Here is a 27,923-nt window from a genome sequence, read left to right as displayed (position 1 = left end):
GAATCACAAGTACGTTGGGAGGCAGGGTACCTTCGACTTTTCTGACGTTGAAGTCGGGCTTGGTTTTGTTTTGCTCTTGGAGGAATTTCCAGTGGTCTAAGGTGCTTTCCTGAGTGGCCGTTTCCACCAAGTGCTCGTCCAACTCGGGTACCTGGAGGCAGGGGTCTCTCTTGAGCTCTCCTTGCGTTGCTCGCCTGTCTGTGTCTTCAGCGCCAAGGGCTCTTGCTTCCCTGCCTCTTGACACACTCTCACTGTGTCTTTCCCATTCACTCTTCTGGATGTAAAAGAGGACATAGGCCTGTTGACTCAGGACAGAAGTGATGCCAGAGGCAGTGACCTCGGCATCATCCATTTTATACCACTGGCCTTCTTGAGCTTTGACATAAGAGAAGTAATGTCCGTTGTGACAGCTCCACCCGGCGTGGACCAGCACAGCATAGAGGACATAGACAAGAGGTCCTGCGTTCTGCTGAGACATGTATGGCTGCATGTCAAGGCACTCAGGATATTGCACACTCTTGGCAAGTTTGTTGCCTGTGACATGGGAGAATCTCTTCAATACAAGGATGAGGACCTTGGCAGAAGTGTGCAAAGTTAACGTCTTGGAGGCCGGCGCCTTCTGGAGACAAAGACCACAATGATAGGCATTCTCTCCATTGAGTTCTTCGGGCTTCACCAACTGTTCCAAAGCTTGCTTCACACTCTGAGCTGCCTGGATATCCAGGGCGATGTCCAGGTAAGGGTCAAAGGTGTCTGAAATGCCCTGGCAGTGGAGACACTTGATTTGAGATCTCCAGTACCCTCCAAATATTTGGTGCATGAGGGTGGTGTCCTTAGAGTGATGATCTACCAGCTTGTGCCCGGGAAGGCATGCCTTTTTCATGGCATCCACAGTGAACATCAGAAATTCATGGGCGTCTTCCTGCTTGCCTCTATGGAAGCCAGCAGCCAATGCCCGTGAGGGCTGGATGACATGGCCAGGACGGTGGAGGGCCCGCGTGATGTGAGCTTGCATAGTACAGAGCATGCAGCCCTTGTGACCGTGACAAGTTTGAGAGTGCTCCCGGGACAGCATGTAGTTGGCAAGGGGCGGTGTGTATGTCAGGCACTGCAGGGAAGCATTCACGTAGCAGGTATTTCCCATATTCTGGAGCCCAGCCCCCACCGCAGCAGGTCTCCTGCTACTCAGAGGAAGCTGCTCCCTGGGAGCAAGCTGTCTTGCCACAGGAGCCAAATCATCACAGAGGTCGACACGGGTCTCAGATGAGAGTGGTGACTTCTCAGGGAGAGAAGTCCGCTGGATTTCAGCAAAAGCTGCACCTGGCCCAGAACATGTGAGTTTTGAAAAGCGGTTCAACTGCCACTCCCCTCCCAAGCAGAGTGAGTCGTCCTCCATGTCGCCTGGAACAAGGATCACAAGGTTTTCCTGCTGGGACCGCGGGTTGCAGAAAGACGCTATCTCTGCCGAGAGGGTGTTCAAATGAGGAGCTGTCTGGCCGCATCAGCCCTTATATACCTCACCCCCACCAACCGCGAACACCCCACCCACCCATCAGGTGCGCGATAAACCAATCAAATATCAGCACTCAATTAAGGAAGGAGTCACAGGGTGTGTCCCCTTGCATTGCTGGGAATTCAACAGACACAGCCCACAGCATGCTTTCCAGAACACCTGAATCCAATTACTCCTCAGGCTGATAGGCACGTAGAATACGAGTGTAACCGGGTTGGGACAGTGGCCACACACTTGCCTTATTTTAGGTAAAACAATGTCAGGGAAGAAATCTTTACCTATGAAGCCGTGTGTGTGTGCGCGCGTGTGTGTGTGTGTCCGTGTTTGTGTGTGTGTGTGTATGTGTGTGTGTGTGTGTGTGTTTGTGCTGGGATGTACTTTCAAGTGTGTGCTTTTGGCAGATACCATCATCCCTTCAGCGATTGAAGGACAAGAAGTCGGAAGTGCGCTTTCTGACTGGAGAATAGTCAATGAAGTACAGTAATTAGCACAGCGTATTTTTTTTTCCTCAATAAGAAAGGAGAGATCCGTGGAATCAAACAGACCTTCCAGCGATAACCTTTCCATGCTCAGCCTATTGATTGTGTATCCGAGTGAAATTGCCTGCCAGTGGGGAACAAGACAAGTCTTTGCCTGAAATGCTCTTGTGAAAGTTAGATTCCCATATAATAAAGCATCAAGTGGTAGAAACATGCACTGAAGTTTGAAGAGATACTCAGTGCACAAAGTAGAATGTGAAAGACTTTCGTGAAATCACGCAATCACCGAGAGACTAATTGATGACATTCCCCAAATTGAGGTTTACCAGAAAAGAGAAATAGTCATGACATGCTACAGTCAGCGGTTTCAGACGTCCGACGGCAGTTTAAGAAAACATGAAACAAAAGTCTTGAGCTATCAGAAGGTATCCCAACTAAAACCTTTGGTTTATGAAAGAAATGATGAAAATAAAAGCAACATATCTCACAGTATGGGTGGTAATATTTTCATACGTATGTGATAATGGATCAACATTTGATAGAGATGAAATAAAAAGTTCTCAATTTGACAAAAGCAAACAAGGAAAATTATACCGTAGAAAAGCCCGGGTGACGGGAGTGAGGCCCTGTCTCAAGAAGAAAGCATCGCAGAGATTGAAAAGCAGGGAGTGAATCAGAGGATTGTATAACGTTGTTAATACTGGCCCTTGTTTCAGTGGCAAAAGGCCCAAATAAGCCGTGTGTCTCACGGATTCTCGCATCAATTGTTCAGGATCTGAGATGTTGCCTCCATTTCCAGTTAGGCATTGTATGGTGGAATTGCAGTTAGCACATCTGGTACAAAAATTTTACACTTGATCTTAGCCAAAAGGCCGAGAAGCGATGGTGCAAAAATTTTAATGCTGACGAAGGTGGACATGTTCCCTGAGCTAAGAGGGTCAGAATTTGGGTGTGTCTTCAGGCTCTCTGGCTTACCAGGAATGCAGATCCTGGCTCTAGGGATTTTCCCAAAATGTCTCAGACAGTAAGCAACAGGGCGGAATTGAGTCCCGGCGCCAAGGCCTCGAGGTGTAAAGAAACAGCCCTGGCCTCAGGGCCCATGAAATTAGGATGATTTGAAGAAGGATGGTGGAATGAGAGGACTGTGACCTTCGGCCCCGTTTCTTTCCCTTGTCTTTTCATGGGCCAGGTGTGCTCAATCAGAAGGCTTCCTGCGCCTGATGTCGAGTGTCCTGGGGGAAGAAAGGAGCACTGTTTTGAAAGATGCTCCACAGGGAGAAAGGAGCCACCATTCTCAGGAGAATGATCCCCAGAAGCCTGAGCAATCCAGATGCCGTGGCTTCACACTAGACCCTGGAGGGTCTTATTCCTGGAGCCGGGACCTGGGCATCGGTGTCCTTTCATGCTCATAACTGATTTTGAGGGGAGCCCAATGGATAACCTGTCTGCGAGCCATGCGCATCACACTGTAGTTTTCACACACGTCACAGAGAGACCCTGTTCGTATGCACATTTGGGTGCTTGAGCAGGGTTACACCCAAGATTCTGCGGTTCTACCGAGCCCTGGGTTTTGCACTGGACAACCTTCCTCAGGGATTGGTCAACTTTGATCACTGCACCTAACGAGACAGGGACCATGAAATCTAATCAGGAAATACAGAAAAGGTAGGGGCCATTTCCCACAATCATTTCCACTGAAACACCACGTCGGATAAATAAGTCTGATTGCAGGACAGGGACTGGGCTTCAGAGATGCACCTTTCGCAGCTGTACGACTGACCCGGAATCTCCCCAGATGCCATCTGTAAACACAACAAATGAGATTGATTTCAGGGCTTTCTGAATTTAGTTTCGTTGAAGACACACACTCCTGTGTGTGATTTCCTTGACTATCAATGCGACTTACTTCCAAATGACTTACATGACAGTGGGAAAATTTTCCCTTTCAACTCATTGGAATTGGACACCGTGCAACAGGCAAGTCGGTCTGTCTGTTTCAGGCGTTCTGTTTGTTCCACCAAGAGCAGAAGTCCTAGGGCGCCTGAGGTCCATTCAAAAACCAATATAAAAACGGCGAGCCAGGGTAAGAAAGAAGAGCACCGTTCCTATCTTCCAAATGCATTCCAGTTTCCACGACTCAAGGTGGCGAGAAGGATCCACGGATATCCCACATTAGCAAAATTTCACCTTCTCATGCCGACCAACAACTGACGAGTGAAACACACCCCAGGAGAAAATAGTCAACCCAGTCCCCTGCAATAACCTCACACGCAAACCTACACTTCAACAGGTCATATTCAGAAATACACACTGAATGTCATCTACCGTGAACAGAAACACACAGACAGTCATTCCAGAGGTTGTCTGTGTTGTCCGTGTTGTACAGACAGAAACTTGGGCTCCTCATTACTTTACTTAGGATTGGCGGTGTTCATGTTTGTGTTGTGTAAGAAGGCAAGCTGGAGATGCCAAGCTCACAAGCAAACTGAGGCACCTCCACTGGCCCCTTTGTGAGGCACGCTTGACCTGGGTTTTATGGAAAGAATGTGCCCTCACCAAAGGCTGCTAAACAAGGCCCCAGGCTCCACACCTGATCCTAAGTGCCCCCCTGTGCCCTGCCTTAGACTCACCTAAAGCTGTGCTGCCCAGAGTCGTGGTCTCAGGCCACATGTGGCTACTGAGTACTTGAGATGTGGCCATCTCAATTGAGATATGCTGTTAGTGTAAAATATACACTAGATTTCCAAGCCTTCAAAAGGAAAAAAAAAAAAGAACATAAAATATCCGTTAAGAATTTTTAAGTATTCTTTAATGTTGAAATAATAATATTTTGAATATATTGGTTAAAGTTTACTGGGAGAATTCATTTCACCCCTTTTACTTTTTCTAATGTGGTGACTAAATTATTTAATATTACACATGTAGATTGCATTATATTTCTATTGGACAACTCTGTTCTAAACTTTGCACATTGTCCTTTTGTGGCTTATTTCTTTGATAATTTTATTAAAATTAAATTGAAGAGCCAGGTGCAGTGACTCACACCTGTAATCTCAGCATTTTGGGAGGCCGAGGCGGGTGGATCAGCTGAGGTCAGGAGTTCGATACCAGCCCGGCCAACATGGTGAAACCCTGTCTCTACTTAAAAGTACAAAAATTAGCCAGGCTTAGGGTTGCGTGACGATAATCCCAGCTTCGTGGGAGGCTGAGGTAGAAGAATCGCTTGAATCCTGGAGGCAGAAGTAGCAGTGAGCCGAGATCACACCACTGCACTCCAGCCTGGGGGAGAAGAGTGAAAATCCTTCTCTAAATAAATAAATAATAAATAAATAGAAAAATAAAATTGAGTGTCGGGCACAATGGCTCATGCCTGTAATCCCAGCATTTTGGGAGGCCGACGCAGGAGGATTACCTGAGGTCAGGAGTTCAAGACCAGCGTGGCTAACATGGTGAAATCCCATCTCTGCTAAAAATACAAAAATTAGCTGGGCTTTCTGGTGGATGCCTGAAACCCCAGCTACTCTGGAGTCTGAGGCAGGAGAATCACTTGAACCCGGGAGGCAAGGTTGCAGTGAGCTGAGATTGCACCAAGGCCCTCCAGCCTGGGTGACAGAGTGAGACCATGTCTCAAAAATAAATAAATAAATAAAAATAAATTGAGGAAGGATTGAGCATGCAAAATAGAATCAGTTTGGACCCTGAATACCCTGCAGTGAGAATTCCCCTGTGGTTCTCAGGCTTCTGTAATTCCAGCAAATACACTCTTCCTTCAGGTTCACTAAAGTGCAGATATTGTGAGATAATGCTTATTTCTCACAGCTTGCTTGAATAATAATGATCATCATAGTAATTTACAACTTAATAGTCAACACTGTCTTTTTAACCCAGTCTATGAGTGTAAATCGTAAACGTGACATTCTTTGAAGTAAAGCTCTCAATTAATATACCAGACTGCATAAACTCTAATAACTTACCTTTCCATGGAAAGAGAATATGTGGGTATTCTCTTTGAAGAAAAATGGTGGAGAGTAGACTCTCATCAAAGACCCTCTGGCAGTAATGAGTTACATTCCAGAAGGTTTCAGAAGGTTCTGTGGAAGGCTGCAGTATGGGATTGGTTCTGAGGTGTCTGTCTAATTGCTTTCTAAGGATGAAGACTCCTGGTTCGTGCTTTAGCTACACCCACAGGAGCCACAGACTAAGACATTCCTCCACACAATAAGAGACCCAGGCAGTGCAGAGTCATGTGGGTCTTATCTGTCCAGTTGTCCACAGTCTTGTTTTATCTTAGACCTAGCCTGGTGCAATCCATGTTGTGTATTGGCACTCCACTTAAGTTTCCTGTTTGTAAAAACCCCTTTCATTCGGTGATTCCTCAGGGCTTCAGGGGAACTTTATGGAAGAAGGAAATAAAGGTTGTTTTGCTGAGGATGGGTGACGTTGGGAGCGGGACCCAAATCAGTGGTTTGAGCAGAAAGTAGCCTCCACGCTGGACTAATGCAATAGCCCTGCAATGATTTCATTGCAGGGCTGTGACCGTCTAAGACAGGCCGGCTTCTTTCTTTAAAGGGGCACCTCTGGACCTGCAGCACCGGCTCTTCATGAAGCTGGGCGGCACGCACTCTCCGTTCAGGGCCCGGTAGGCCTCCCATCCTCAGCTGCCTTCTCTCCTGCTCGCCACTGCCCTGGCCTCTCCCCTTCTCACTGCAGACCTGGGAACCCACTCATCCAGGCTTTGGCAAACTAAGGCTACAGGCCAGTCTCCTGCTTTGTAAATCAAGTTTCATTGGGACACAACACACTCATTAACTTCTGAGTTGTCTATAGCCGCCTTTGAGCTACAATAGCAGAATATCGGTTTGCAACAGAGAACCTGTGGCCCGCAAAGCCTGAAGTATTTACTTTCTGGCCCTTTAAGAAATGTTTGAGGACCCCTGCACTGTCTTACTCTCCTGCCAAAGGGTTCCCAGGCCTGTGGCAGGATCTGTGGACCTGTGTGTCCCCTGGGGTGTCTCATGGGGCTAAGGAAGGGACCTTTGCGCAGGTCCACATACTCTGAGGTGTGCCCCTGGGCAAGATGGGGTGGTGTGGGAGGGCGTCCTAGCACCCTCATCTTGAGTCCAGGGGATGATAAGACAGTAAGTCCCGTGGAGAAAAGGAATGAGTCAGTCTTGTTTGCTGTTGTAACCTTAGCACTCAGCAACAATATTAGAGAAAGCAAGCCCAGGCCTCGGATGGCAGGGGTGGCCTGGTTCTGCTGATGCGGCCGGGCACCCCAACCTTTGGGAGCCTGCAGGCCTCGCCATGACAGGAGATGCCCGTTCTGAGTCCTGGGCCTGCTCTGTGGCCTCTCACAGGGTTTTCTTCTGCTCATTCAGCCCAGAACCTGAGGAATCAGCCACGGAGCAGTCGGCCTTCACGGAGCGGGATGCTGGGAGCGGGCTGGTGACGCGTCTCCGCTAGCGGCCAGCCGTGCTGGTCAGCAGCACAAGCTGGACAGGTCTGCACGATCCCTGGGGCACTTGGGGTTGGTGTGACGGGCACCTGGCCAACCTGTGTTCTCCTCACACCTGCCAGTCCTGCATGCCCCCACCCCTCCACGGTCTCAATGAGAAGGGGAGGGCGTGTGAGCTGGAAGAGTGGTGTCTAGAAACAGGCCCCTGACATTCAATTCTCTTCTCATAGAGGAGGAAAACTTCTCTATCCTGCTGACAGCTTTAGAAAGTAGGTGTGTTGCTGCGGTGAGGAGCTCTGTTCTTATCGGGGCCACTGAGCTGTGAGCTGCTTGCCTGGCCTGCAGCATGTTCCTGTCCTGGGCTACTGGGTGGGGCAGCCTGGGGACAGTAGGGGTGGTGGAGGTGGGCCGCACTGAATCCCCAGTTGGATCATTGAGTGACCAGGCCATGAGGCTGAAATGTCTCCTCCAGGAGAGTATCTCACAGAGGCTGGTGGCCTCCCTGCCAGAGCAGTGCACTTTCTCCACCTGACCAGGTGACTCTAGCTATTGTTTATTTAAAAAATTTTTCTGAATGGGCATGGTGGCTCATACCTGTAATCCTAGAAATCTGGGAGGCCGAGGCAGACAGATCACCCGAGGTCAGGAGTTTGAGACCAACCTGGCCAACATGGCGAAACCTGTCTCTACCAAAAATACAAAAATTAGCTAGGTATGGTGGTGGGCGCCTGTAATCCCAGCTACTTGGGAGGCTGATGCACGAGAATTACTTGAACTCGGGAGGCAGAAGTTGCAGTGAGCTGAGATCATGCCATTGCATTCCAGCCTGGGTGGAAGAGCGAGAGTCTGTCAGAAAAACAAACAAACAAACAAACAAACAAACAAAAACTCTATGAGAAATTCCATGTAGAATTGTTTCTTTTTTTAATCACAGAGTTTGAACAACTGACTCTTGACGGACACAACTTTCCTTCTGTCGTCTGTGTGATAACAGGTACCGCCTGGGACCCTGGGTGTCTGTTTGGTTGGGGGATGGCAGAGGGTGAGGGGCACGCAGCCTTTACCCTGTGCTTCCCATGATCTTGTCTCCTTAATCCTCACTGCAGCTCTCTGCCATAGGGTCTTATACTGCTTGGCATGTGGGAAACTGAGGCTCACGGGGTTTCACAGCAGGGCAGGGAGCCCAGGTTTGAATCTGTAGATACCAAGCTTTCTACTTTTTCAGTAGTTTCCAGGCATCTTTTTTTTGTTGTTACGTCATTGGTGTCTTTATTTTTTTTCTTTTTTGAGACAAAGTCTCTGTCGCCCAGGCTGGGGTGCAGTGGTGCGATCTCAGCTCACTGCAACCTCTGCCTCTCACATCCAAGCAATTCTCATGCCTCAGCCTCCCGAGTAGCTGGGACTACAGGTGCCCACCACACCCAGCTTATTTTTGTATTTTTAGTGGAAACAGGGTTTCACCATGTTGGCCAGGCTGGTCTTGAACTCCTGACCTCAAGTGATCCACCGGCTTTGGCCTCCCAATATGCTGGAATTATAGATAAGAACCACTGTGCCTGGCCATGTCATTGGTGCCTTAACCAAACCTCTTTTAATTTTTCAAACGGAAGAGCCCCTGTCCCACAGTTACTGCTGCTAAGCCCTTTCAAGGTGATTCAGTGAGGAGGGAGAAAAGCGGAAGCGGTTTGGGAAGAGGCGGGGTCTGGGTCAGCTGCTGGTCCTGCTCTCCTCCCTCCTCTGGCCTCTAGGCTCCCAGGAGTGGTTTGGAACCCGTGCCACGTGCTCTGGAGGCAGTGGCAGGGCAGGGGCATCTTGGAACCAGCCTCATGTGCTCTGGGGGCTGTGGCAGGGCAGGTGCGGCTTGGAACCTGGGCCATGTGCTCCGCGCCAGGGCAGTGGGAGTCCTCGTGTCCCCTGTGCACAACACAGACAGAAGGCTGGGTCCACCTAGTGGGCGGTCGGGTGCCAGGCCAGTGCTTACCCCGCCATGTTTGCAGCCTGAGGCCAGCTGGCTGCAGGTGCAGGGCTATGCGTCAGGGGTCAGGGTGCACACACCTCTGCAGGTCTCGGGGCTCCTGGGTTGCTTCTGGAAGGGTCTAGATGGGGCCTGACTGGAGCTGCCGAGGGGTGGAGCTTCTGGGAAAAGGATCCCTCCTAAGGGGGTGTGTCTTGGGCCTGGGGCCATGTGGCAGGGACAGAGATGGGTCCATGGCAGTGTCTGCTCTTCTTTGTGAAGGCAAAGGGCCTCTGAGGGAGTATTACAGCCGCGTCATCCACCAGAAGCATTTCCAGCACATCCAGGTCTGCACCCCCTGGCTAGAGGGCCGAGGACTACCCCCGCTTCTAGGTGAGAGGTCAGCAGGAGGCTCAGGGAGGAGGCAGGGCGTTAGGCAGGGCGTTAAGCAGGGAGAGCAGGGGTGGGCAGGATGTACTTTTTATGAGAAGGTGGCTCTGGAGGCCACTTGGGGAGAGGACCTGGGCTCTGGCTGAACTCCCGGGAGGAGGCTACTTCCTGGTGTGCCAGCCCCTCCCTGCCAGGTGGCCCCAGAGGCCCTTTACCAAGGGGTTTGAGGAGGCCATGTCCTTTCAGCCTGCCACACCCTCCGTTCAGTCCTCTTCCTTCCTGCAGGAGGGCTGGGCCTGGGGTTGGGGCCACTGTTACCCAGGTGTGGGAGGGCAGTGGCTTTGGGAGGTACAGGGACGATATGTCAAACGGCGTCGCCTCTCCCAGTGAGATGGTTCTCCTTTGCCTCCGTCTCTTTCCGCGTTGATTTCTCCAAGTGGGGAGTCGTGGCTTGGTCCTGATGCATCTCTAGAGCTGCATCTTCCAGCTTCGTGTGAGCAGAGCAGTTGGAGGCTGAGGGCCTTTTCCTGGCAGGATTCTCCAACTAGTCTTTGTTTTAGACAGCCTTGCTCCATTGCCTAGGCTGGAGTGCGTGATCTCAGTCATGCAACCTGCCCCTCCTGGGTTCAAGCGATTCTCCCACCTCAGCCTCCCGAGTAGATTACAGGATTACAGGAGCGCGCCACAACACCTGGCTTATTTTTGTATTTTTAGTAGAGATAGGGTTTCACCATGTTGGCCAGGCTGGTCTTGAACTCCAGACCTCAAGTGATCCTCTCGTCTTGGCCTCCATAAGTGCTGGGATTCCAGGCATGACCCATCATGCCTGGCCCCAGCTAGTCTTTAGAAATGTTAAGCTATTTGACTTTATTTTCACACTGACAGCTGGTTTGTGGTGGGTTTGCTGTGGTTTATTATTATTATTATTATTATTACTGTTATTATTATTATTGTTATTATTATTATTATTATTATTTTGAGACGGAGTTTCGCTCTTGTAGCCCAGGCTAGAGTGCAATGGCACGATCTTGGCTCACTGCAACCGCTGCCTTCCTGGGTTCAAGCGATTCTCCTGCCTCAGCTTCCTGAGTAGCTGGGATTACAGGCACCTGCCACGACGCTTCGCTAATTTTGTATTTTTTTTTTAGTAGAGATGGGGTTTCACCATGTTGGCCAGGCTGGTCATAAACTCCTGACCTCAGGTGATCCGCCCGCCTTGGCCTCCCAAAATGCTGGGATTACAGGCAGGAGGTGAACCTGGGTGGTGGAGGTTGCAGTGAGCTGAGATTATGCCACTGCACTCCAGCCTGGGTGACAGAGTGAGACTCTGTCTCAAAACAAAACGAATCAAAATAAAACAAAACAACAGCAAAAAAAACCAAATTGTGGTTACATAGAGAAAGTGTCAACTTACATTTTCAGATGTCCCAGCCAGGCCCTGTGGCTTCTTGGCCAGCTTAAGCCACTTGTGCTTGGGGCTGTCGGGGGCCTTATCCAATTTTCACTCCCCTCGGGGGATGTTGGCCTCACTGTGCTGGGAGGATTTGTGTTCCCAGGGCAGAGACCAGTGCTCTGACCCACCCCTCTTGCCTAGTGGGGTCGGTGGACCTGGGTGTCTGTTTGGACACGTCCTCCAGTGGCCTGGACCTGCCCATGAAGCTGGTGGACATGTTCGGGTGCTGTTTGCCTGCGTGTGCCGTGAACTTCAAGTGGTAGGAGCAGAACCCGAATCTTTCTGGGGATAGCTTCCCAGATCCACCGCTGAGGGGAAAGCAGTGCGGAGCGAGCTGCCCACAGTGAGGCCCTGCCCCTTGGTCAGTCCAGCACACACTGGAGGCCAGGAGGAGGAGCCCTGCGGTTACTGTGGCTGGGCTGAGCCTCACTGAAGTAGTTGCTTCCATTTAGAGCTCATGTTATATTTAGGTTGGTACAAAAGTAATCACGGTTTTTGCCATTAAAAAATCGCAATTACTTTTGCACCAACCTTATATGAAAAAAAAAGCACCTTAAATACTAGAACTCCACTCGGGGCTTTTGCTCCTGGAGTAGAATTGGCGGGAATTGCCTGCAGGCTTACATGGTTTTCTTTGTTTCTTTCTCTCCCACCATTGTCCCTTTTGGCCAAGCTCACTTGGTGGGTTTGAATCAGTTAAATGAGTGTCATGCTATGGCTCACTCCACCCAGCATAGACGGGTGTTTGAAAGGGCGACATTAGAGGAGATTCTAGAAGAAGTAGCCCCAGCACAAGTTAAGCCCTTGGCACCTGCTCAGGAGCCGGCCCCTGGATGGGATTCAGGGATGCGAGCCGCTTGTGTGAGCTGAGCTCAGGGAATGTCGGGATAAAATCTGGTGCCCTAGAAAAGTCATCTTTTATGTGCTGAGCCCGTCCCCAGGGGGCTGCCTTTACTTGTTCCATGGCCATGGAACTAAGAAAAACATGCAAAAATAATTCTTCAGTCCTTGAAGAGCATCCAGCACAGAATGTACAAATCCTCCTTAAGGCTCCCTCCTCAAATCAGTTTGGCCATTTTGATGTGCAGCCCCCCCAGGCCTTTAAACCCTTCAGATGCCAAATCTAAGAACCAGCACCCAGAAACAACACCCCCTGTTCCAACCCCCAGCCTGGCTTCAGCGTGGGGTGGATGGGAGCCCAGTTGGGCACTCCAGGGGTCTTGTGTCTTCTCTAGGCAGCTCTCAGGCTCCCTTGGTTCTCTTTGCAGTTTACATGAGCTGGTGAAACATGTAGAAAATGGCCTGGTCTTTGAGGACTCAGAGGTACTGGCAGCTCAGCTGCCCGTAGCCATGTCTGCCACCACGCCAGGGTGGGCAGGGTTCTGGAGACTGGCACCGAGCCATGCTCCCTGATCCTTGCTTCCCACAGCCAGGGTGGGACCATGCGGGCTCTGGTGGAAAAGCTAGGGAGGGAGCAGAAGTCACAGAGGCTGGCCTACTCTGCTGTCCCATTTTGGTACAGTAGGCTTGGGAAAGTTAGGACACACCTCCACCTGCCCTCTGGATTTATGGAGCTGACACTCCACAAATGATGCTGGAGCCAGGTGGGCCAGGCTGCAGTTTAGTAAGTGATCAGGATCAGGTAGGTAGGCGGGCAAAGGGAGCTTCTGGGACCAGCCTTGAAAGATGGGTGGAATTCTGCAAAGGTTACTTGTTTCTTCTTGCAAAACGTAATACATCATTCTTGTCAACAGAATGATTGGGAGGATTTTCAGTAAAGATCCAGGTCGGAAGTCATTTAGACTAGGTCTCCCAGTCTCTGTCAGAACCATGGTACTCTGTTGTGGTCTGAAAGTAGCCACAGATCATCTGTAGATTAAGGGGTGTGGCTTTGTTCCAATAAAACTATTTAGAAACACAGGCTGTGGGCTGGATTTGGCATGCAGGCTGTAGTTTGTGATCCTTGATTCAGACAGTTTAGCAAGGCTGAAAAGAACACCGACACCCCCTTTTTGCCCACAGATGGGTGGGACTGTGTTGGCCAGAGGCCGACAGGAGGGTGCTCACAGGGGAACGTACAGCATGTAGAGGCCGGAAGGTGCTCCAGGGCACCAAGTGTGGGAAAGTGGGACATACGGGGTAGTTTCCAGAGAGCATGATGTCAAGTTGGAGGCGGAGCGCTGCTGGGGTGTGAAGGGTTTCAAGTCCAAGTGAGGGAGTTAGGGACTTGGGAGGGGTTGTTGTTGGGTCGGGAACCTTGGGTCAGCCAGGTGGTGACCTGGGATGGGGTGGGGACAGGCAATGAAGTAAGCTCTGCTCTTTAGTATTTTGCAGATGCTTTTCTCAAACTTTCCTGATCCTGCAGGCAAGCTAAACCAGTTCCGGAAGAACCTGCATGAGTCGCAGTAGCTCTGATGGGATGAGAGCTGGGTGCAGACTGTACTCCCTTTGGTTACGGACACATAACTCCTGGGCCAGAGGTTAAAACCCCAGGACACCTGCTGTCCTTCCCGCAGCTTCTTCTTGGAGTCTCAGGGCAAACCCTTTCGAGCGGCGCCTCCCAGTGGCCAGAAACTGAAATGACGGCAGTGGTGCCGCCTGGTAAATGAATTGGTTCTGTGACCCGGGAAGCTGAGGTTGGCCCTGATTTCTTCTTTGGAGGCTCGAGAACGCTTCCTGTCTTCTTCTGTTCTTCACGCCTCATGCCCCTGCTAGCGTATTACTGTTCTGTGACTTCTCTGTGACCTGCAGTACTCCTCATCCTGCATTTGGTCTCCAGGTGTCACCTTTCTGCCGTGTTCCTAACACTTTGATTCCTGCCTTCAAAAAAGCACCTGCTGCACCATAAGCCCAGGGATGTGGCAGCTGCAGCGGGCTTGGCTTTGTGAGGAACCGAGTGTGTCTAGGGATGTGACAGCTGCGGCGGACTTGGCTTTGTAAGGAACCGAGTGTGTCTAGGGATGTGGCAGCTGTGGCGGGCTTGGCTTTCCGAGGAACTGAGTGTGTCCAGGGATATGGCAGCTGCAGCGGGCTTGGCTTTCTGAGGAACCGAGTGTGACCACGTTGGGGGAACGTCATACTTGATACACACGTTTTTAGTTGCACAAAGAAAATGCTGTTTTTGGAGCCAGAATTTTCATGTCTGATTTATGGTGATTTTCTTAAGAACCAGAACTGCTGGCAGAAAGGGGGCACCCACATGCTTAGATAGCCGATGTCTTATTAGAGGGCAGTTTGTCGTTCCTGACTTGGAATTTAACATTCTTCAAACATTCTAGTCCAATGAAACTTTTATCCGCTTTCCCATATAAAAATTCTTTCCACGAGGGTGACATGATTCTTACAATCACATTGGAGTCGTGTGTGAGTCGTACAGTGTGAGGTTCAGCATTGCCATCTCCAAGTGCTCTCCATAGGGAAACAGTTTCTGGTCATGATGAGCTTCTGCTTCCCATCTGATCCCGGCCCGGCCTGGCCTGGGAACAGAGCACGTGTTTGAAGATGGCGGTGTTTGGGGACAGGACATGAGCGTATTGTGTGGGGCTGCTAAGACAGGCCTGGCAGGGTGGGGGGGTGTCCAAGTCAGTTTACTTGGTTCACAGGTTCCCAGGCCCACCCACGTACCTAGAATTGGCCTCCAGGATGAGACCAGAAATCTGGTTTTTCATAGAAATGGCTAGCAGCAGGCACCATGCCGCTGTCCACTCTCTGCCCACATCTGCCCCAGCACTTGGCACAGCGAGACAGAAGCAGAGATCTGAACCCACATCTACCTGGCTGCTCAGTCAACCCACTCTTCACAAAGCTTAGAAAGTGGCCGGGCACAGTGGCTCACGCCTGTAATCCCAACACTTTGGGAGGCCAACGCGGGCGGATCACTTGAGGTCAGTAGTTCGAGACCAGCCTGGCCAACATGGTGAAACCCCATCTCTACAAAAATACAAAAATTAGCCAGGCATGATGGCGGGTACCTCTAATCCCAGCTACTTGGGAGGCTGAGGCGGGAGAATTGCTTGAACCCAGGAGGCGGAGGTCGCAGTGAGCCGAGATTGTGCCACTGTACTCCAGCCTGAGTGACAGTGAGACTCCATCACAAAAAAAAAAAAAAAAAAACCACACACACACACACACACAAAGCTTAGAAGGGGCTGGTGTTCTTATAAGCACAGATATCTGAAGAGCCATTAGCCAGAATGATTCTTTTTTTTTTTTTTTTTTTGAGACAGATCTTGTTCTGTCATCCAGGCTGGTGTGCAGTGGCACGGTCATTCCTCACCACAGCCTCGAGTCCTGGGCTCTAGCAATCCTCCCACTTGCTGAGTAGCTGGGATGACAGGTGCGTGCCACCATGCCAGTAATTTTTTTATTTTGTAGAGATGGGGTCCAGAACACATGGCCTCAAGTGATGCTCCTGCCTCAGCCTCTTTTATTATTTTTTAGACGGAGTTTTACTCTGTTCCCCAGGCTGGAGTGCAGTGGCGCAATCTCAGCTCACTGCAACGCCTCCCAGGTTCAAGTGATTCTCCTGCCTCAGCCTCCCGAGTAGCTGGGTTTATAGGCGTGCAGCACCATGCCTGGCTAATTTTTGTGTTTTTAGTAGAGATGGGGTTTCACCGTGTTGGCCAGGCTGGTCTTGAACCCTTGACCTCAAGTGATATGCTCACCTCAGCCTCCCAAAGCCTCAGCCTCTTACAGTGTTGGGATTACAGGCGTGAGACACTGTGACCCGGGATGATTTTCAATTAGTTTTTTGTTACAAGTGGAAAATGCGTATTTACAAAAATGAAGTAGTACAGACATGAACATGTAGAAGTCTCTATAATCCTGACATCCAAAGATGGCACCTGTTACCCTGTATATGAGGCGTGTCCAATCTTTTGGCCTCCCTGGGCCACACTGGAAGAAGAAGAATCGCCTTGGGCCACACATAAAATACACTAACGCTAGCAATAGCTGATGAGTTAAAAGAAAACAAATCACACAAACTCCTCGTACTGTTTTAAGAAAGTTTACAGATTTGTATTGGGCCGCAGGTTGGACAAGCCTGCTATGTACATATTCTAGGTTTTCCCCTATAGGTATACTTATGTGAAAATGATTATTGTGATAATTTTTTTTGAGATGAAGTCTTGCTATGTTGCTCAAGGTGGCCACAAACTCCTGGGCTTAAGCCATGCTCCCGCCTCAGCCTCCTGAGTAGTTGGGAATATAGGTACTCATAACCATGTGTGGGTGATCATTATTAGTTTTTAAACAAAAATGGGGCTGGGCGCAGTAGCTCATGCCTGTAATCCTAACACTTTGGGAGGCTGAGGCAGCAGATCACTTGAGGACATGAGTTCAAGACCAGCCTGGCCAACGTGGCGAAACCTCGACTCTACAAATCATACAAAAATTAGCCAGGCGCGGTAGCACGTGCCTGTAGTCCCAGCTACTCAGGAGGCTGAGATGGGAGGAGAGCTTGAACCTGGGAGGTGGGCGGTTGCAGTGGGCCGAGATGGCACCACTGCACTCCAGCCTGGGCAATACAAAGCCAGACTCTGTCTCAAAAAAAAAAAAAAAAAAAATGGTGGGTGGGGGCTTATACTATTTTTGCTGTTTGGCACTTTTTTCACTTAAAAGATATTGCAGGTATTTTTTCACGTAAGTATCTGAAGAAAGACTTCCTTTTTTTTTTTTTTTTTTTTGCCTTTTTGAGACAGGGTCTTGCTCTGTTGCCTAGGCTGGAGTGCAGTGGCGAGATCAGAGTTCCCTGCAGCCTCCACCTCCTGGGCTCAAGCCATCCTCCCACCTCAGCCTCCCGAGTAGCTGGAACTACAGGTGTATGCAACCACGCCCGGCTAGTTTCTGTATGTTTTGTGGAGATGGGGTCCCACTATGTTGCCCAGGTTGGTCTTGAACTCCTGGCATCAAGAAGTCCTCCTGCCTTAGCCTCCTAAAGTGCTGGGATTACAGGCCTGAGCCCCGTGCCCATCCAGCCTCCTGTGCGAGGTTGTATGGGACTCTGTCGTGGAACCCAGTATGCTTTCATTTGCTGGCTTGTTTGTTGGTTCTGTAGTTAACGGGCTGCCTCATGTGGACAGACATTGGGTCGTCCGTGTCTCTGTGTGCAGGCAGAGGCTGCTGCGGGTGCATCTGTGCACATGGCTGCCAGGAGGGGCTGTGCTCAGGGGGAGCTGGGGCAGAGGCTGGTGGCATTGGGGGTCTTGGGTGTGTCGTGTGGAGGCACGAGAGCCAGGTGGCCGGGCTGCAGTCTGCAGGAGCTCAGGGGTCGCTTGACCTCTGTGTGTCCTAGTGTCTTTGTCGGTGTGATGGGACAATGACAGCAAACCCTCACAGGTGCTGGGGGCTGACAAATTTCAGGTCTGAGGACAGTGGCTGGCCCACTACGGGGCCAGTTCCCCTTTTCTACTGTCACCCTGCTCATCTTCCATCGACTGGGTGTTCAGGACAGTGGCCTGGTGGATCCGCCTGTACAGCCTGTGCTCCAGCGTCCTGCAGCCCACAGCTGTGTCCAGCTCTTACCCTGACTGCCTCTCCTGCCACCTCCATTTTATAGATGAGGAAACTGAGGCCCAAGGGCTTAGGGAACCCTGCTCTGAAGAACACAGTAGGGCTGCTGGGCTCAGACCCTCCCTCCTGTGCTGAGCTGCCCTCCTCCTGCCGCAAGCCCCCCATGCCCCAAGCCCACCCTGCTCACTGGCCTCTGCCCGAGTTCCCCGCATGGTATGGGAGTGTGGGGCATCCTAGCCTTTCCCCGGTGCCCAGTTCTTTCACTTCCACTGGAGTCCTGCAGGGACAGCTCGGGGACCATGCAGGCCCGGGTGGGCATGGGGGCTCACCTAGCTCCATGGTGAACAGCTGGCCCGTCTCTGGGTTGTGGACAGTGAAGACCACTTAGATGGCAGGAGCCTGCTGGTGCTCCCGGCAGGCAGCCAGCCTCTGCAGGACCCCGACCAGCGACACGATGGCTTCTTGGCAATACAGCACGTCTACGGTGAAAGCTTCAGGTTACTGAAAGGGAGCAGCAGACAGTTCCAGGTCATGCAGACCTCAGCAGCAGGGTGAGGCCAGAGAGGCAGCGCTCATATGAGACTATTAGATGCCATTTGACCATTTGCGCCATTAGATGGAAAGGCAATTACTTGGGTGAAAAAGGAGAACCCTTAGTAGAGAAAGCTGCAAAAGACCGAAGCAAAAGAAAAAAATCTCCAGACTCACTGGTGTTCCTTAATAAACCAGCTCTGGTTCTCGGCCTATCTAGAGGGCTTCGAAAGACACAAAGCCTGACCCTGCCATGAACTTCGTGTTTCAGGCATCTGTTGATTAGTCTGCTGGCTTGCAGGGGTGGGCCTGTGTCCCCTGTCCACTGCTGGACCTGTGGTTTTCAGGGCTGGGACCCAGGACCACAGGCAGAGCTGTGTTCGACCAGAGAGGGGACTGAGTGTGCTGGCAGGAGTGAGGGGTTTTTGGTGGCGCAGCCAAACACCACCTTCTCTCAAGGGCCCTGTCCTTGTCCCAGAAGTAGTTGTTTTCCTCTTGTGGTCTCTGAAGGACACAGGGCATGGCTCTGGGACAGAGCCATGTGGTGATAACTGTAACAGGAGTATGCCTGTCTCCAACAAGAGGGCTGTGGCTTGAAGGTCACCTTAAGAGGCACCCCTGTCCGTTGATGTCACCCTGGAGGCCCAGAATAACTCTTCTGGAAGCCCCATCATGTCCATGCCCAACAGCGTCCATTGTTCCCTTTTCCCAGAGCCAAGAGCTGAGTAGAGCTGCAAGGACACCGCCTGCATAGGGTGCCCAGGGCTGGGCATTACCTGCTGCAATGACAACATATACCTGGAAGGCAGAGAGCTAATGGACCATCACGATGTCCCAGTCCAGCTGGGCCATTGTCACCCTAGGGCTGTCTTAAGTTGGCAGTGATGTCTGCCTCTAATGAGAGGCCATTGAGAAGGACTTTCCCTAGGAGCTGCTTGAAGACCCAGCTGTGACAGTCGCTGAAGATATATGCCCGGGGGCGGCATATCTTGCAGATGGCCAGGTCTGTGAGGCTGGCACCACTGCCAAGCTCTAAGACAGTCCTGGCACGAAGAAAGGGGACCGTGTCTGCGACTGCACCAGGGTAAGCCTGCCTCGGTGCCCTGCCCTGCATCCCGAGGTCACCTGTGAGCGAAGGCTGCCGGGTTCTCGATGGCCCATTCTGCAAGGTAGAGGGCAGCATCCCATGTGATCAGGCCCGTGGTGCCATGGGAGATTATGGCCGTGCTCTCGGAGAGTATGACCGAGCCTCCCGAGGCCTGCACCAAGAGAGGGTGAGACAGTCAGTCCAGCAATCAGAAGACAAGTGGCTTAGGAGACAAGTAGCCATCCACCACATGGCTGAATAAACGATGACAGGACCAATTTCCACTCAGCAATGAGAAGCAGCTAACTGTTGACATGCCAACAGCTTGCACGTGCCTCAAGGGTGTCATGCAGCATGAAAGAAACTCATCTCAGGCCACACAGGATTCCATTCATCCAACATTCCTGAGACGATGGAATTCTGGCGATGGAGCACAGGTCAGCGGTGGTCAGGGGCCGGGTGTGGCTATGAAGGGGTGGCTGCCTTATGATGTTTCAATACGCTATGTTTTTCCTTTGTGATTTTCTGTATCTATGTTTTATCTTATTTTTTTTTTGAGCTCTGTCACCCAGGCTGGAATCAGTGGCACGATCTTGGCTCACTGCAACCTCCACCTACTGGGTTCAAGCAATTCTCCTGCCTCAGCTGCCCAAGTAGCTACGACTACAGGCATGTGCCATCATGTCTGGTTAATTTTTGTACTTGTTTTTGAGACAGAGTTTTGTTCTTGTTGCCCAGGCCGGAGTGCAATGGTGCAATCTTGGCTCACTGCAACCTCCACCTCCTGGGTTCAAGAGATTCTCCTGCCTCAGCTTCCCGAGTAGCTAGGATTACAGGCGCCCACTGCCACACCCCGCTGATTTTTGTATTTTTAGTAAAGATGGAGTTTCATCATGTTGGCCAGGCTGGTCTTGAACTCCTGACCTCAGGTGATCCACCCACCTCAGCCTCCCAAAGTGCTGGGATTACAGGCATAAGCCACCACGCCCAGCCTAATTTTTGTATTTTTAGTAGAGACACATTTCACCATATTGGCCAGGCTGGTCTCGAACTCCTGAACTCGGATCCACCGGCCTCAGCCTCCCAAAGTGCTGGGATTACAGGCGTGAGCCACCGCACCTGGCCCTGTCAAGTATTCTTTGAGGACTGGGCACCAGGTCCTTGTGAAGCAGGTAGTGTGTGTTACCTATTGGACAAATGCCCAACAACCCCACCAGACATGCTATTGTTGTTGAAGTGCTTGATTTACAGACAGGGAAACTGAGGCTAAAGAAGGTTAATGGACCTCATGTCTAAGACTGCAGAATGGGTGAGTCAGGATTTGAACCCATACCCACGTTTTCACTTTGTCTGTGCAGGAAGGGTATCTGGGCTGTGAGGGGGAGGATGGTGCGCTTCTCATACCAGCAAATAGCTCCGGTGGCCCTGGGTGGACTCCTTGGCCATCAGGGTCTCCGCCAGTGCCTCGTACAGCTCATCCAAAGTCTCCGTGTGGACAGCCTCGTGCTGGGGGCAGACAGAGTGAGAGCTTGTTTGCTTTTGTTCTAATCTGTAAAAATGGCCAGATGATTTTCACCAAGTTTGGAGGGGAGATTTGGGACGGAATGTGTAATACTGGCCAGCTGGCATATAAAATATTCACTTCATTGGGCGTGATGGTGTGTGCTGAATAGTCCCAGCTACTCTAGGGCCTGACATGGGAGGACTGCTTGAGCCCAGGAGTTCGAGGACAGCCTGGGCAACAGAGATCTTGTCTCTAAAAAAAAAATAATTCCACTTGGTAGGGAAACCTGGAAGGGAGGGCCTTCAACAAGAGGTGTTGAGAGGGTAGGGTTAGGTGTAGTCTAGGGCAGGAGACAAGGATTCCGTGAGAGCTGCCACATGACCATGATAGAGAGCTCTGTGTTTGAATCCAACACAGAGAGGAGGAAAACAAAAGGTGCTTTGAAGTGAGCCCAGGCAGAACTGTGAGGGCAGCCTATGCTGCAGGCTGTGGCTATCAGCAGGCTGCTTCTCCACGGCTGGCCTCATCCTAAGATTCACAGGGCAGCAGCAGGGTACACTGGGTGACTGCTGGCCTCTCCTGGTGGCACAAGGCAGACCTGCTGGTGACCACAAATGTGCCCTTTTGGGGAGGACTAGGGAGAAAGCAGGTATTGGAGAAGCAGGGGATTGTTTATTTGCTAAAAGTGTGGCCCTTTCACTCAGCAGGTCTGCTACTGCCTACTAAGGAACGGCCTCTTGATATCCTCATGTCAAACCCTGCATGTTCGGGCCCTTCTTTAAAATCCATCCTAGGCCAGGTGCGGTGGCTCATGCCTGTAATCCCAGCACTTTGGGAGGCCGAGGCAGGCGGATCACCTGAGGTCAGGAGTTCGAGACCAGCCTGGCCAACATGGTGAAACTCTGTCTCTACTAAAAATACAAAAACTAGCCAGGCATGGTGTCATGTGTCTGAAGTCCCAGCTTCTTAGGAGGCTAGGCACGAGAATTGCTTGAACCCAGGAGGCAGAGGTTTCAGTGAGCTGAGATTGTGCCACGGTAATCCAGCCTTGGCAACACAGTGAGACTCTGTCTCAAAAAAATAAATAAATAAGTAAAAAATAAAATCCATCCTATATCAGTCAGGAAAGAGATCATTCCAGCAGGATCAATGCGGAGAATTCACCAGAGGAACTATTTCCAAAGGTATGGCAAGAGCTAAAACTTCTAACAGGGGCCCGTGGGGCAACCCAGAGATGGACAAGAGCAGGAAACTCCAAACCCTTCGGGGGACAGGACAGAGGGTGTGGGTGAGGGTTCCAGTGCTGTGGGCTGGGCCAGCCTGGTAGGAATGAGAATCCACATGCTAGGAGCTGGGGCCCCAGAGAAGCAGCTGCTGTGCAAACCCCAGGAGGCAGAGTGAGGGAGAGACACTGGCCCCCCCTTCTTCCCGCCCTGCACTGTCTCCCATGGGTCACATGCAGCTGCAGCCAGTTGCCTGGAGAGGGTCCTGCCATGCTGGGGTTTGCAAAGCAGGCCCAGGGCCTGGGAAGGATGGGGGCTCAAGCACGCAGGTGGCTATGCTGTCCGGCTACTGGGCGGACACTGCCCATAACTGACATTTTTGATGAGTTCTGAGAGAAAGCACCGGGCATACTTGACTGACGGCGGGTGCTTCACACACACAGGATGCTTCACAGTCTACGGCAAAGGACAGAACGTTGGTTGCTCGAGAGCCCATCTTAGGTCTCCTATGAGCTTCAAGCCAACATAGCAGAGGGCAAACTCCAGGATACGTGATCCCTCAGCAAAGATATAGATGGACAGAGCGTTCTGACCCCATGCATCTGAAGTTTGTCTTAAGATATAAGCCGTTTCCTAAAAATGCTTCACTGCAGCGGCACAGGCTATGGAGGCATCTCTAACGCCCATTCTGAGCAGGAACACAGGGCATGTGGGGCCAAACCACCTCCCTCCCAGAGGAGCCAGTGTGAACCAGGGTTTGCAGTAAGGACAGCCGCCAACTGTCTGGCTCTATGAAAGAGGCGGGAAGGCCCACTCGGCAACTGCTCTCTTGGAGCGTGTGTCCCTGGGGACAGGATGGAGGGGAGGGGACGCTCAGGGTGACACTCCAGCTAAAGCCAAGGGAAGCCAAGTGCAGGACGAGCAAGTTCCAGGCAGTGGGAACAGTCGGTGCAAGCTCTGAGGTGGCCACAGCCTGGCACTGGGAAAGGAGGGCAGAGGGAATGGTGCAGCAGGAGTGGGGATGGTGGGAAAACAGGAGCCTGGAGGGAGAGGGAGGAGATGGTCCGCAGTGCCTGCTGGCTGGGAGGGATGCAGATTCTGCCCAAGGGCAGCAAAGTACCCCATGCAATACACAGGCTTTTCAGGCTGGTGCTGGTTTTTCATTTTTTCTGACACAGAGTCTCGCTCTGTTTCCCAGGCTGGAGTGCAGTGGCCCGATCTTGGCTCACTGCAGCCTCCGCCTCCCAGGTTCAAACGATTCTCCTGCCTCAGCCTCCCGAGTAACTGGGACTATAGGCGTGCACCACCACGCCCAGCTAATTTTTGTATTTTTAGTAGAGATGGGTTTTTGCCATGTTGGCTAGGCCGGCCTTGAACTCCTGACATTAGGTGATCCGTCCACCTCAGCTTCCCAAAGTCCTGAGATTACAGATGTGAGCCAGTGCACCCAGCCTTGTGCTGGATTTTAAAGCAGCCCTCCCTACATTTCATGCTTCACCACCTACGAGAGTGAGGCTCAGGGTGAAACTTAGAGCAGGGTGTGAGATAACTTCAGGTATCTCCATGCTCGAAGCCCTGACCTACTGTATTGCCCGAAAGTCTTCCCTGCTGTGGCTGCATCTTTTCCACGTGGATAATCTTGGTTCACCTCTAGCACAGGAATTCTTAACTGGGGCTCCTAGGATGGGCTGGGTGGGTGGGGGTGGAGGATGTCTGCCTCCCCTGAGTTTGTATGGAAAACGTATTCTTCTGGTGCACTTCTTTCTTGGAGGGAGTCTGTTGCTTTGTCTTTTCTGAAGGGCTCATGGCCCTTGGAAAGTGAAGACCCAGGATGCAGGGTGATCTGCACTTCGCCCTCAAGGCCAAGGTCAGGCTGTGGCTGGACCAGGTGGCGATCCTGCCTCTCACCTGCCTGCAGATACACTTGAGTCCAAACCCCACCCTGGGCAAAGCAAGGGCCCATTTAGGTCTAGAATAGACAGGAGTGGGCAGGACAGGCCTCAGGAATGCAAAAAAGAAAGTCTCCGAGCATCTAACAAATGCCAGAAGCTGTTTTGCACCCGTCATCTCTGTTTTTGCTGTGGATGGTTTAAAAAACATTGCCTAGATTCCCCCCTCTCATGCAGATTTTTACATATTCTGATGTCTTTGTCTAAGTCTTAGATAGAAAACGAAAGGGCTGGAGCTGTCGCAGGTGCTGACACCCACCTGCAGTGCTGACTCAATGGTGTTGTTCTTTGAACAGGGGTGTTTTTAAAGGGTACCGCACACCTGTTGTTCTGCTCTCACGTCTTCCGGAGAGATTCAGGAGGCAGGGTCATGAGTCCCAGGGACTCTGGGTTTCTTACCTTCTGCAAAATATCCCGCAGCAGCTCAGAATCTGATGAGTGTCTTAACTTTGCTTCTAAGCTCTGTGTGGAGGGGAGACAGAAATCTCAAGGGCGCATCTACAGGAACATGAAACACGCAGTAGAATGTGTGGGCAAAGCCCTATGTGATCCCTCCCTGGGGACGTGGAGCCAGTTGGAAGTGGAAGCCACAGCAGCTGAAAGCCTGACATTCAGATGTCGCAGGGCGCACCTGGATGAGTGACAGGAAGAAGGCTAGAAGACTGACTCTTGGCCGCATTAGTCCTGGCTATTTAGCTGCCACCCAGGTCATGGGCCAGCTCCCTGGTTGCGCTGGTCAGCCAGGAATTACCAGGGCAGCCATGGCACCAAGGTTTGATGGGCTTGCCCTCTGAGATTAAGTGGAAATGCAGAATGTGCCCGTACCAGCCTGGGTTACATTGCCCTTTTACAGGGGCCTCAAGCCCAGCAGCGAGCTTTGGCTCCTGAGTTAGGCAGACTTTCTCGGCTGGTATGTGACACAGGGCAAGGCACTTCATTGCTTCAGAGCTCCTTCCATGCCATAAAAGGCTCTACAAGACCTGGTCCTAATCCTTCTCTCTGGCCTGTTCTCCCTCACCCCTTGCCCACCCTGCTCACTCCACTGCAGCCACACTGGCTGCCTCGCTGTTGTTCCTCAACCACAGCTAGCTTGTTTCCACCACAGGCCTTTGCATATCCTGTTCCCCAAGCCCTTCCCATGGCTAGCTGCTTCACCACTCAGGCCCCGGTTCAAATGCCACCTCTTTGGGGAAGGCTTCTGTAGGGACCAGCCCCACAGGGTCGGTGGGTCTCTCCCTGTGTGCAGCGACGAGAGAGTGTAGAAATAAAGACACAAGACAAAGAGATAAGAGCAAAGGCAGCTGGGCCTGGGGGACAACTACCACCAATGCGCGGAGACCGGTAGTGGCCCCGAATACATGGCTGTGCTGTTATTTATTGGATACAAGGCAGAAGGGGCAGGGTAAAGAATGTGAGTCACCTCCAATGATAGGTAAGGTCACATGGGTCACATGTCCACTGGACAGGGGGCACTTCCCTGCCTGGCAGCCGAGGCAGAGAGGGAGAGGAGACAGAGAGAAAGACAGCTTATGCCATTATTTCTGCACATCAGGGACTATTAGTACTTTCACTAATTTACTACTGCTATCTAGAAGGCAGAGCCAGGTGTACAGGATGGAACATGAAGGCGGACTAGGAGTGTGACTACTGAAGCACAGCATCACGGGGAGACAATTAGGCCTCCAGATAACTGTGGGCTAGCCTGACTGATGTCAGGGCTTCCACAAGAGGTGGAGGAGCAGAGTGTTCTCTAAACTCCCCCAGGGAAAGGAAGACCACCCCCCCCACCTTTCCCGGTCTGCTAAGTAGAGGGTGTTTTCCCTTGACACTTACGCTACTGCTGGACCACAGTCCACCTGGCAATGGGCATCTTCCCAGATTCTGGCATTACCACTAGACCAAGGAGCCCTCTGGTGGCCCTGTCCGGGCATAACAGAAGGCTCGCACTCTTGTCTTCTGGTCACACCTCACTATGTCCCCTCAGCTCCTATTTCTGTATGGCCTGGTTTTTCCTAGGCTATGATTATAGAGCGAGGATTATTATAATATTGGAATAAAAAGTAATTGCTACAAACTAATGATTAATGATATTTATATATAATCATATCTAAGATCTATATCTGGTATAACTATTCTTGTTTTATGTTTTATTATACTGGAACAGCTCATGTCCTCTGTCTCTTGCCTCGGCGCCTGGGTGGCTTGCCACCCACAGGCTTCCCTGATTCCCCAACTTTGGTGACTCATCTCCCCAGTTGCTCCGTTCACCATTTCCCTGTTTTCTTGGCTTTAAAGCCACTCTCATCTGGTCTTTTCTTGTTTATTCATTTATTTGTTTATTCTCTGGCTCTCCCATGCAAGCAGAGCCTCATCTGTCATGGGTACTGCTGATCCATGGTGCCTGGCTCACGGAAGGCATTTATTAAACATTTTGAGACCGAATAAAAACAGTAGCTAACACCGACATGCATTTACCATGAGCCAGGCACTGATCCACAGGCTTTTGTACTCAACTCTGACAACAACCCTAAGAGGTAGGTATCATTATATCCCCCATTTTATTAATAAGAAAACAATAGCACAGACAGATGCAGTCACTTGCCCAAGGTCACACAGGGCCAGGGGTTGGGCCAGGATTCAAAGCAGGCAGGCTATCTCCTGGGTCTGAACTCTCAACTACTTCACCCTAATCAAACAATCCCTCTGGTCAAATGTGAGTGATAATAGTACCCACCTCGTGGGTGTTGAGGGTGAGCCCAAGTTAGCATTCAGCGTGGACATGTGAACAATTATAGTCAATATTGAATGGAGACCTATGATGCTTTTATGACGGTTTCTATTTTGGGTTAAAAATGCACAAATTTCTCCTGACCAGGAATGATCTCTGAGTGCTAAATATTTTATGTCAGTGGAATAACGCAAATGATTAAGCAACACCCCATAAAATGGGGCAGACTCAGGGAGGAATACATATCCAAACTGACTCATCCCGGTGAGCTCACCGCACATGAATTACAAATGGGGCGGGGTGCATTAAGCCCCTGTGCTGGCATAAGGGAGGTTGCTGCCTGCCGTGCGCCTGTGCTGAGAATCGCAGGTCCCCAGGGAGACGAGAGGCCACCCCCTTCTCTGTCTCTTCCATCACAGGCGTGAGAACCTCAGCGCATGAGCTGATTCTGTGCGGTGCTCGGCATACAGATGAGAACACTGAGGCCCGAGGGACAGCCTGTGACCTGGTCACTGCGCTCAGGAGGACATGGTTACCCGCGGTCCTGAGGGCGCTGACTTTTTTAGAATGGGTGAGGGCAGCTGTAGCCCAGTGACCAGAACAATTACTGCCTTTAAAAAGTCGTGAAAATGATCGTGAACTGTACCCCACACCGAGCGCGCATCTGCCCCCCAAGACGGCGGAGACGCCCCCAGCTTCCGCCGCCAGCCCGCGGGGCAGGATGGGTGCGAGAGACTCTGGCCAGGCCCCAGGGATGGGGACGGGGTCGCGCGGCCCTGACCGGCGGGAGCCCAGGCACTCACGTGGCGGGAGCGCAGGGGGCTTCAGCACAGAGACCCATCCCGTCTGCCCCTGGACTCCAGCGAGCCCCGCGGGCCTCTCCGCTCGCCCCGCCGCCCACCTGCCAGGGGAAGGAGCGCAGCGTTCGCGCAGCCAGGGAGCGGCGCTCGAAACTCTGCAGCAAGAGTTCGGTCCCCGCGTTCTCCTCGGGCGCCACGACGTGGGCAGGGCCGCAGCGTTGCCGGGAAACCGGGCGGAAGCCGGGCCTAGACTGAAGAGGGGGCGGGCCCAGGGCAGTGCTTGGGGCAGAGAGGGGGTGGGGACCGGGGATAGGGTCAGGAGGAGCGTCGTGGGGGCGGGCTGT

General features: G+C 51.6%; 2 protein-coding genes across 2 annotated transcripts in view; one reads left to right on the top strand and one right to left on the bottom strand.

Moving 5' to 3' along the window:
• Positions 1-13,653, top strand: part of LOC134761885 (putative glycosyltransferase ALG1L2) — a 159,812-nt gene extending 146,159 nt beyond the window's left edge. The window contains 9 exon segments of the mRNA XM_063726475.1: positions 4,412-4,502; positions 6,521-6,631; positions 7,371-7,492; positions 8,382-8,489; positions 9,684-9,794; positions 11,386-11,503; positions 12,513-12,614; positions 13,267-13,361; positions 13,610-13,653. Of these exon segments, the coding sequence (XP_063582545.1) occupies positions 4,412-4,502; positions 6,521-6,631; positions 7,371-7,492; positions 8,382-8,489; positions 9,684-9,794; positions 11,386-11,503; positions 12,513-12,614; positions 13,267-13,361; positions 13,610-13,653 (902 nt within the window).
• On the bottom strand, positions 8,348-27,923 carry LOC100451720 (putative protein N-methyltransferase FAM86B2; the record flags this gene model as incomplete). Its single annotated transcript, XM_063726474.1, has 7 exons — positions 8,348-14,720; positions 18,087-18,236; positions 19,414-19,547; positions 20,780-20,881; positions 22,478-22,558; positions 24,451-24,513; positions 27,681-27,923. Coding segments are annotated over 7 exons (903 nt in total), but the record flags the coding sequence as incomplete, so codon positions are not given.

Source organism: Pongo abelii, chromosome 7 (assembly GCF_028885655.2).
Source record: "Pongo abelii isolate AG06213 chromosome 7, NHGRI_mPonAbe1-v2.0_pri, whole genome shotgun sequence".
NCBI lineage: Eukaryota > Metazoa > Chordata > Mammalia > Primates > Hominidae > Pongo > Pongo abelii.
This window is presented reverse-complemented; position numbering and strand designations above follow the sequence as displayed.